At 45.8% G+C, this 11,071-nt stretch overlaps 1 protein-coding gene across 1 annotated transcript in view; it reads left to right on the top strand.

Moving 5' to 3' along the window:
• Positions 1 to 2,155: 2,155 nt before the first annotated feature.
• The window catches only part of MAST4 (microtubule associated serine/threonine kinase family member 4), a gene marked incomplete at both ends in the record, with an annotated part of 550,061 nt that continues 541,145 nt past the window's right edge, over positions 2,156 to 11,071 (top strand). The window contains 1 exon segment of the mRNA XM_084233151.1: positions 2,156 to 2,506. Within this exon segment, the coding sequence (XP_084089277.1) occupies positions 2,156 to 2,506 (351 nt within the window).

Below are 11,071 nucleotides of genomic sequence, written 5' to 3'. Positions count from 1 at the left end.
ACATAGGGGCTCAGATAAAGACCAATATTCCTGAGTGAAAAAGCAATTGTGAGGCTCAGGGTTGGATTCATACCACCCCACTGTGCTTTCTCTTCAGCCTTGCTCTCACAACTTAGCCAAGTCACCAGAATTGTCCTTTTGCCTCAGCAGGTCACATCCCTGCAGATAATTCTGAAGTGTCACAATGCGAGCCTGACAGCTGGAGTCCATTTTGCACTATGGCTGTCTGTGGCAATAAGGTCATGTCATATTTCCTTTCCCTTCATGTTGGGGGAGGAAACTGATCAGGACAAAGCTTGCTGTCCAATGTGATGAAGCACTCTGTATGATGTATTACTTGTAAATACATGGTAGCATAATAGGGCTCATTAGCTGAAGGGGCTTTCAACTAGAGTCCTTCAGTTCTTAAGGGTCTTTGGCAAAATATTCTGATAAAGAGAAACCTAAGATTCTTGAGGACTCCTGAGCTTGAGGAGCTGCTGTTTTTCTGTATTTCTCCCCATTTTCCCCATGGCACATTGTTTCCTGTGGCACTATTGCAGTTTAAAAAATTAATAATGGGGCTATATTATGCAGTATCAATCTTTTGTCTGACCACAAACTCCTCAGGGGCAGGGACCTACCTTATTCATCTCTGTATCCCCTGCAAATACCTGACCCACATCTCAATCAACATCTGTGGAGTTGAATCTGGTTGAATCTATATTTCTGGTCATAATGCCAGAGCTCAGAGTAGAATTGGAGTTGAAGTAGAGTAAAGAATCATTTAATTCCTACCGCTGACTTGAGTGTTGGTTTCCTAGAAATTCAAGTCACCCCCTCATCCTGAAAGCTGCCTCTACCAGACTTCAGGGAGGGCCTTAAGCTAATCCTATTGGTTCCTCTGTTCTTAGACATAAAGGAAAATGAAGCATAAGGTTCTGTATCTTTCTGGTTTACAATCCAGTGCTGGGAGGAAGTACACTGGAAATATGAACTCTTTTCCACCTCTGCTAAGCTGACGTGGAGACACGGCCAATGGTTAGAGTCACAGAACTCTTTCTAATTCAGCTTTGTCTTAGATCTGGCACACAAATTCTGGATCCAAGTTAAATAGAGGGACCTGATTTGTTATATTTTTCCTTTTCAAAAGCTACAAGTCTTTGACTTAACTTTTAAGTTTACAAATAGAAGTAAAACCAGAAAATAGTCTTTGGGAAACTCTCCATGTGTCTAAGTGAAGCAATCTGCTGAAGCTTTATATATATTTGCCCTATTTCTGCCCATAATCAGAGAAGATAGGTGTTAACGTCTCCATTTCCATTGGAAAACTGAGACCCAAGGAGCCTAAATGGACAGCTGGGGATTGCAGACGAGCTTCGTTTGGATCTACCAGCCACAGCACCAAGTTCCGCTTTTCCCTCCTGCACGGCACTGTGCGTGCGCGCGCGCGCGACTATGTTTGTGTTTTCTTTTACCTCTAAAGCTCTGTTTCTTCTTCTGGCCACTTTCCTCGACTCCACTGTTCCGAAACAAAGTCCACTTCTTCTCCAGGGTTTCACTGCCCCTTCGGCCATCTCTCCCTGGCGTTCCAGGGGTGGCAGTCACTCCTCTTCCACTAAGTTCAGAATCCCCGCTGGGGACGGAGTTGGCTCAGATTCCGGCCTCCACTCCCACACTCCAGGGAACCAGAATCTCGCCGGGGTCCCCTAGTAACCTACTCCTCCGCCCCGCCTTCCCTACCTGACGCCGGAGCGGCCGGGGGTGCCGCAGCCTCCGCCCACCGGCGCGCCTGCCCTGCCATTGGCTCCCCCGGCTGCCCGTCTCCTCTGCCGGCCCCGATCTGTCCCGGAGGCAGATTTTGCTGGAGAAGCCGCAGTCCCGGCGGCTCGGGCGCAGCGCGGGAGCTCTGTGGAGCGCAGAGCGCGAATCCGAGCTGGCATGTCCCCGCGCGCGGGAGCGCCGGTCAGCCGCCCAGCCTGGACGGCTGCTAACTTGGCGGCCGGCTCCGGTGACCGCGCTGCGCCCATGTAGTCGCCGGCGGGGCTCCCCGCAGCCCGGGAGCAGCAGCGAGAGCTAGCCGGAGCCGCGCAGCTCGCGGCTTCTCCTCCAGAGGTGCTGAGTGCGCGCCTCGCCCGCGTGGCCCCTCGGGGCGCACTTTGGGGCCAAGAGGAAAATGGGGGAGAAAGTTTCGGAGGTGCGGGAACCGCTTCCCCGAGGCTGCAGCGGCCACGGCGGCCGGACTCCCGCCTCTGCGGCGGCTGCAACGTCTTCACCGGGCGCTTCCTCGGCCGAGTCTTCTTCGGGCTCAGAAACTCTGTCGGAGGAAGGGGAGCCCGGCGGCTTCTCCCGCGAGCAGCCGCCGCCGCCGGGCGGCGCCCAGGGCGCCCGGTCATCCGCCGCGTGGGCTCCGGTGCGCGTGGTGCTAGAGCTTGGAGTCCCCGCGCCGCCGCTGCCGCTCCCTGGAGGAGCCGCGCCGCCCGCGCCTCTGGACAGCAGTGCGTCCCAGGAGGAGCAGGACGAGGAGGTGGGCCCCGCCTTTCCCCCCACCTTGCACCCTCCGGGGTCCGGCTGCCGGGCGGTTCCAGCTCTCTAACCCTCACGGGGGCGATGGACAGGGCGCGCCAGGGCCCGGGAGGGACTCCAGGTGCTCTCCCTTGAGCCCGGGGTGATGACAGGAGCCTCCCTGTGGGTCCTTGACTTGCCCATAACTGTTACGTGTGTGCGCGCGCGCGTGTGCATGCGTTGCCTGGTAGTGTGCTTTTCAAATGTCAAGGCAGCAAACTCCTTAATGCCTGTGTCTGCTTCGGGTAATCTGTGCATGGATGTGATCTGGACTCTTGTCTTGTTCCTACAACTAGGGTCTCATTCTCAGAAGTGGGCGTTGCTTCCCACCACGGCGCTGGGCGGAGGGGGGTGTGGTGAACGGAAAGGTGTGAGGAGAGCGAAGGTGTGTTGGACGTGGGGGAACGGGGTGGGGGTTGGGGGGAGCCTTACACCTTTGAGTTGCACTGCTGGGGCTTCCAGTGCGCTGTTCTCTTGGGATCGCTGGAGGGTGGTTTTGGCTAGTCTCAGAAAAGGCCCTCTGCTAGAGGATTCCCGGCTCTTGGCCAGCGCACCTGAGACTCCCTTTGGGTCTTGTTCTAGAGCGTGCAGATGGGTGCTCATCGCCAAACTGGATAGGGAGCGTCCCACCTTCTTGAGGAGACTTTGTCCATCTGGGTTTTCTGGAAGGATCGAAGATCAAAACTTGTGGCTTATGTCCTAACATTGAATGTATCACTTTGGTAGCCCTTTGCTTGCTTTCTCTAGCCGTTTTCAGTCTTCGGAGCTCTGTTAAAGACATAGGTTCTTCATAAGATTGCTTTGACTCTTTCTTGTGGGGAAATCATCACGATGAGGAATGAGGCAGGACCATACATAAAACACAACCTTAACTTAGCCTCCTTATAAAGTCTATTCCTCAGTGCCAGAGTATTTTCCTTTTATCCACTGGGATTAGATTTAGTAAGTAAAAGTCTTTGGCCCTCAGAAGATGCAAGAGAGGCCACTGCTCTTACAGTCACCCCCTGGGACACCAACCTGGGGCAAAGGCTGGCACCAGGTGAGAGAAGTCAAATCCTAACCTGTCAAGATAGAGCAAACTTTATTTAGTTTTGGTGGGCCAAACCTCTGACAGTAACCATGATCCAGTCCCCAGTCCCTGGGAGGATTACAAAGATCTGGGACAACTGTCCCAGATAAGCTGATCTCCAGCTTTCTAGAAGGCGATATTCTGAGCTGTGGGAACTTGGTTCATCCCTTCCATTCCTCTGAGGTCCAGTTCAGTAATCCGTAGAATGAGGGGTTTGAACTAATGAACTTCAAGTTTAAGTTCATTTTCACATGAAGACTCCCTTTTTCAGATCAGGAATTTAGATGGATCCAAAGTTCAAATTGATCCTAGCAACAGGATGGCAGGCATTAAGCTAGATGTCACACCTGCCACAGAGCAACATGATCACATCCTGGCCTAAACCCATATTCTTCACTTGTTATACCTCTTTTTGAAGATGCCAGACATAGCCCAGGTGTTCACCTTGCCTCAGATTGCAGAGACAAGTACTTTTGTCACTGGGCAGCTGCGGGCGTTAATAGAGAAGATAGTTAGAGCTCACTGCCCTTTGTTTTCTGTGTAGCTGGGAGGGTACTTTGTGGCAAATGACAAGGTTTTGAAGATCGGAGGTGGGGGAGATGGGAACTTCTCACTTTTGATCCTGGTTCTGTAGGTGATTTATTGCCTGGCCTCAGGGTGACAGATTTTCTCGGAAATGGATACAATGATAGCTTATTTCACAGGCAATGTGTTGAGGCTTGGTTGATTGAAGTACATTTTGGAAAGCGGAATGACTAAATAGCGTTGGTCAGTATTCGTAAAATCTTAGAATTGGGTCTAAACAGATACAGCATTATAATTTATTATGTAAGTTAACCTGTGGCAGGGGATGCTAAAGTTGTCCAGGAGTGGAATTGACTAGCTCTGAGAATTTTGCAGCTAAACTAAAACCATGGAGGTTTTGTCCTTCCCCCAAGGAGTCAAGAAGTAATAGTCTTGGTGAAGAGATTGGGGTCCAGTGCCCATTTTCTGGGCACTATTACACTGGTGATGGTGTGTTGCATTGGCTCTTAACTTTTTCGTGTTTGTGTGTGTGTAGTTTGTGTGTTGGGGGGGGGTTGTGTTATTGTGGGCCTCTTTAAATGTGACCAGTGTCGCTCATCCTATCCTCAGAAAACACAGAGACTACAAATACCTTCGAAAAGGTTCATTCTGGAACTCAGGATTATAAATACTCAGTTTAGTGAAAGGACCAAGGTTTGATTCCCAGCCTCTGCCGCCTTACCTAAATGTGGGGTTGTGGACCATTCAACTAATGTAGGCCCCATTTTCACCTCTTAAATTGAAATAATAGCAAAGGAAAGTATAAGCTTGATCTGACTTGTTATTCATTTATTCATAATTAATCTGCTACCTACTGTCAAAGAACCCGCGGCTGTATCTATTTAATTTAGTTCCCAATTTATTAGTATGTGCTGGGAAATAGTTTTTATTTGTATCCGGTTGTATTATGTCAAGGCACTGTTAGTGTAGTGTTAGTTATATTGTAGCAGGACACTGAATATAAAGCCTTAAAAGGCTCAAGTGCAACCCAGAAAATGCATAGAGGTTCATTTAGAGTTTAAGATTGTTATGTTTAGCTTGGGAGAGTGATTTTCCAAAGTTTTGTTTATTTTTTTTTTTTGACAGTAAATTTGTGCAGCAATTTTGAAAAGCAGCAAAATTCAGTTTGTAATATATGTTTTCATTGTTACATTTTGGGGCAACCTTGTTTTGAATATATCTAGTAATATCAATAGTGTCCAGCCAATTTCACAATTTGTTTTACTTACTGTTGCTATTTGTCCTAAAATGTATAAAATCTTACTGACTTAAATCTTCCCTTTAAGCTTTTGTTGTTTTAAAAACAACACTTTAACATGACTGTGATTTTAGTTTCCATGTACTGCCCAACACATGTGACTTAGAGATGATGCATGGTTTTAAGTTTAAGTAAACTGCATCTGACTTTATTGTTTCTTCCCTGCGTCTCTGGATTTGTGGGTCTGTACATAGTTTAGGCAATCCAGATTGGGGGGTCTGTTTTCAGACGTTTCTGAGATTTGTCTTGAGCCCCTCTGCTTTTTCCCTTCCCAAAGCACCTCGTGTAAGAGAGAACTGGGTGGTATTCGCTGTGTGGTCTCAATTCCTTGAGGACAGGCCTTTTGTCTTTGTATGCCTAGCACAGTGCCTCCCCTGTCTCAGTGGGGGATCAGTAAATATATATGGGATGAATGAGGGGCAAAAAAAATAGGGATTGAAAATAGGGATTGATTGAAGGGTGACTCTATGATTTCATTTGTTTTGTCTGTTGTGAATCATGATGTGAAAATGTTATGAACAATTTTTCCAGGTAAATTTTGAGCAAAGTTCTATCACTGATAACCCATTTAGAATGTCTTTGAAGGGACTCATGTATTAACTCTGCTTTTCACTGTGTCTATTAAATGGAAACTTTCAGGGATTCTTAGAATGGCAGAAAAAAGGCTTAGTAGTTAAAAGGATTTTCAGTGCAATATGAAGCAGCTCATTTATACTGTGCTACATTAAAAGAATTTGTTTTATTGGCATAAGTTGGCAAACATTTTCCCTTATTAACAATAGGTGCGATTATGGAAGGTCTTTAACTGTTCTGTTAAATGATGTGTGAGTTCAAGGACTGCTTTTAATACCACTTTGGGTGTGTATGTGTTGGGGGTGGGACCCCGCATAATGATTTCATTGGTTAAGAGAATAAATAGCAAAGTGTAAGCATGAATTCAGTAAAGCTTTCAGTGAATTTGTATTTTATTAATCACAGCAGCTACATAATTTGAAATGAAAAGTAGTGCATAAATCTTGGCACATTTATTATTTATTTAGTCTGCTTTTGTCTCACTACTTCAATAAGAGCCACGAGTTCAGAAAATCAGTGAAATAATATATACTGAGTCTGACTATGTGAAGTCTTATCCTGAGCACTGAGGACACCAAGGTAGGCAAGAAAGAGATAGTTTTGACTTCACCAAACTTCTGGTTAGTGGGAGAGATAGTCACTAAACACATGCTTATTAATTAGTTTCAAAGATATATATATATATATATTTAAGATTTATTTATTTTTATTTATATAAGCACTGGGTACAGTCAGAAGCGCGGAGGGTGAGAGAATTCACCAGAGCCAGAGTGGGGGACAGAACAGGCAGACCGACGAAATACACTGCTGAGGGGAGCAGCGGGCTTGGCAGGAGAGGTCTGCAGGCCATGTGGGACCCTCGCTGGCGGCTGGGGATGGAACTGGCACTGCAGAGGCTTTGGGCAGCCTCGCATCCCAGCGCTCAACCGCTATGCCACCAGGGGAGGCCCAGTTTCAAAGATATTAAATGACTATGGGGGATAGGCTGTGTGTGTGACCATGTTGTGTAACTCATCTAGTCCAGAAGTAAGAATGTCTCACTGAGAAGTGATGTTTGACCTGCGACCTAATGGAGGAGCAGGAGCTAGTTGGGAGAAGGGAAGTGGGCTAAGAGTGATGACACAGGTACCAGGTGGCCCAAATCAGAAGAGAACGTGGTGGCATGTTGGGTCTGTGGCTCTGAAGGTGTCTTAGTTGCATGGCTGGGAGGAGGGAAGAGTGTGGCTTCATTGGGTGATACTTGAGAGAGAAGAAACAGCTGGGTCATGGAGAGCCTCTGCATGTTTTTCTAAGGCACTGGGAGCCACCGAAGGAGTTAAATCAAGGAAGTGACATGATCAGAATTGTATTTTGGAGGACTGTGGGCAATTTCTGGTGTGGCCTGTTTAAATGCTCCAGGTTCAGACCTGATAACCTTAGAAGGTGGCCTCTCTAATGGTGTGTGAATGGAACAGGGGTTCATTAAAAGGGATTCATTCCTGGTAATTCAAATAAACACAAGAGACTATCTTATTTGGAATAGTAATGCTACTTTTTCACTGTGCTAGTGCCTGAAGCCTAGTATTTTCTTTTCTTTTTCTTTCTTTCTTTCTTTTTTTAAAAAGATTTTTAGTTATTTATGCAAGCACTGGGGTACAGGCCAGAGGCATGGGAGGGTGAGAGAATTCACCAGAGACAGAGCAAGGAGCAGAACAGGTAGAAGGACCAAAGTACACTGCTGAGGGGAGCAGCGGGCGAGGCAGGAGAGGTCAACCACGCCATGTGGGACCCTCACTGGCCAGGAATCGAACCGGCACTGCAGAGGCTGCGGACAGCTTCACAGCGCTGTGCTCAATCCGAGCCTAGTATTTTCTTGAAGGGAAAACTTTACTAACATGAATAGTGGACCATGCAAATGCTTATTCCCATAGCAAAAAAATGTTGCAGGGAAACCTTTACCTGAGGTGAATACTAGGGGGAAATTGCTCTGGGATCTACTGAGGTTCCCTGGTGACACAAAATGTGGTGTTTGTGAGAGCTCATCCAGCTTGTCACAAAGGCTTTGACCCTTTGCAGCTCTGGTCAGATGTATTCTAGGAAATGTCAAATATTTTTATTTTGGCAGTGTTTAAGAGTGAGTGACAAAGGCTCTCTGTCCCCTTACACTTAGCAGATATGAGTCCGCTTGTTTTACAGTTTGTCTTTCTGAGGAAGGCATGGAAATACTACAGTGCAGCCTGCAGAGTTGTTAAACTATGGAAAGACCCGGACTATGGCAGAGGACTAGGTTTGCCTTGGTGCTGGCTGGGGGTGGGGTGGGGGAGACATGCATCAGTATGATCCTGTACTTCTGTGTCATATACAGTGTGTGGAACAGTATTACCTTAAAGTACAAACCAAAAAACGATGGAAAGAATCCTGGTGGTACATTTCTCACAGTGGGAAGTTTCTGGGTGGTCTGACATTAGAGAAAACTGAAGGTTTTCTCTTGCACATCTTAGGGATGATTGTACTTTCGGAAGATACCCCATTTTAATCACATTCTCACATTCTCTAATTTGCCTGGAAAGGGCCTGTGCCCCTTTCTCATCCCTTCTGAGCCAGCAGCCTTCTGATCCTTTGAGGGTCAGGTTCTGTCACACTTAAGGGTGCTGACTGCTGATCCTGGTTCAGCCATTTAGAGGCCATGTAACTTTGTCAAGGCCATTAATACTGAAACCGGAGACTCTTTCCTTGTCTGTAAAATGGACTTGCCAATATTCTTTGCAGAAGGTCACTATGAGAATAATTGAGATGACTGATTATAGAGATGACTGATTATACTATGTCCCAGCCTAGCACATAGTAAGCATCCCATAATGGTGTTTGCTACTATAACTGAGTATGGAAAAGCTGGTTTATGCAGAACATTAGTGCCATGGCCAGGAATAATCTGGAGGCTCAGAGTCCCTTCCTTGAGGAGTAATGCTACCAACAGGTGCTGGTAGTCATGGCGGTCCCTTCCCTTCATGAGCAGGTAGATATGGAACATAGTTATCATTTAATTTCATGGACAGAGCATTCCTTAGGCTGTACTAACAGTAAAGCTTTTTGCTGTGTGGTTCATTAACCTTTCTATGAAGATACTTTCTCTTTTCTTGTTGAACCTGCTCTTAGTGGTCATTTTTATTCGATAATATTAAAAAAAAAACTATCAGCATGTAAATTCATAGCTGCTCCCAGGGATTTAGTCAGAGTACAGCATGTTGGTGAAGCTGGTGAGATGACTAGGTCATCTTCCTAGGTGAGGATTGGGGCCTGTGGCAGGAGTAACAAGGAATTTGGTGATTAACTGGAAGCTACCTTTGGTTCCTGTGGGGGAGGGGGTTGAGGCAAGTGTTCTAGGGGCTACCCCAACTTCCTGGAGGGGAGATCTGCTGGGAATATGATAGAAAATTAAAAAATGCAAGAGCTCATATATGTAAATTGCCCAACAGAAATTCTGTTTCATCCCTTTGGGACAGTATAAACCTTTTAATTTTTGAGGCAAAATGCAAATAATCCAGAGCACTTCTGATAGAACTCAAATACGACTGCAGCTTGTCTCCCCTCCATCCACCTGGTCCTCCGCCCAGTGCACCTGTTCAGGTTGGCATTTACACAACTTTGCGTCTTTGTTCAAAGATTCTTGTTATCTTTTATGTCTCTGATATTTTTTCTCATTTCTTGTCTAGTAATGTTATTTTGAGTTAAAATATAACAAAGTATGATTAAGCAGAATTCTTTCTGTGCACTCTTTCATTTCCTCTTTGCTGTCCTCACTCAGAGTGAGCTCACCTGGTGCAGAATTCCTGGGGAGGGACTGGGCAGTAGTACAGTAACACAGGAAACCAGTACTTCCAGGGTTAGGAAAGACTCCGGCCCTGCCTGAGCTTGAAAATGGTTCAGGACCGTGGTCAGCGGTACACACAATGAAAGCCCTGTTTAAATGTATAGAATTTGTGTGAAAATTTCGGTGGCTCCTTCAACTTCTCTTCATGAAAAACATTCACTGCTTAATTAGTACTTTGAATTCATAACTAGACACATGCCTGTGAGGCAGCCTATAAATTTGTACCCAAAGCCTATATTCGTTTGCTGGCCCATCAGTTCCTCTCTTGGACATAGTCAATATAATTTTGATTATGGTACTTATTTTCACTGAACCTTTCAGCTGAAATGCTTCATACTGCTATTGGGGGTGGGGAGATATTGGGGAGGTGGGAGGGAGAATGGAAATACAAAGACAAAAGAGTGGGCTTTCTTTTCATAACTAATTTCATAGACTCTCGTGTAGAAAATGAACATTTAAGATCAACATCCCTTATAATCAGGGAAATGCAAATTAAAACCACACTGAGACACCACCTTACACCAATAAGAATGGCACAAATAAAAAAAAACAAGCAACAACAAATGTTGGTGAGGATGTGGTGAAAAAGGAACTCTCCTACATTGCTGGTGGGAGTGCAAACTGGTCCATCCACTATGGAAAGCTGTCTGGAGGTTCCTCAGTCTACTAAAAATGGAGGTACCATACAACCTGGCAATTCTACTACTAGGGATCTACCCAAAGGACACAAAAACATTGATTCAAAAGAACACCTGTACCTCTATGTTTATTGCAGCACTACTTACAATAGGTAAAACCTGGAAACAACCCATATGCCCAAAAATAGATGACTGGATCAAGAAGATGTGGTATATATACACAATGGAATATTATTCAGCATTCAAAAAACATAAACTCATGCCATGCCAAGCAACGTGGATGGAGCTAGCAGGAATTATGCTCAGTGAAATAAGCCAGAAGGAAAAAGAAAAATATCGGATGGTTTCACTTATAGCAGGAATATAGGGGAACCAAATGAGACATCAGTGTAAAAAAAATAGTAACAGTACAAAACACAACAAAGCAAAAACAGACAATTATAAATCAGAGACATACTGCGGGGGAGGAGGAGGGAGAGGGATCAGAGGGAGGGAGGGAGGAGCACAGGGGACTGTGGTGATGGTGCACGGGTGCACTGGGGAGGGAAACTCTATGGGGACTACACCTGAGGGGG

This window comes from Talpa europaea (genome assembly GCF_964194135.1).
Source record: "Talpa europaea genome assembly, chromosome: 5".
Taxonomy (NCBI): Eukaryota; Metazoa; Chordata; class Mammalia; order Eulipotyphla; family Talpidae; genus Talpa; species Talpa europaea.
Note: the sequence above shows the minus strand (reverse complement) of the source record. Positions and strands in the feature narration are given on the sequence as shown.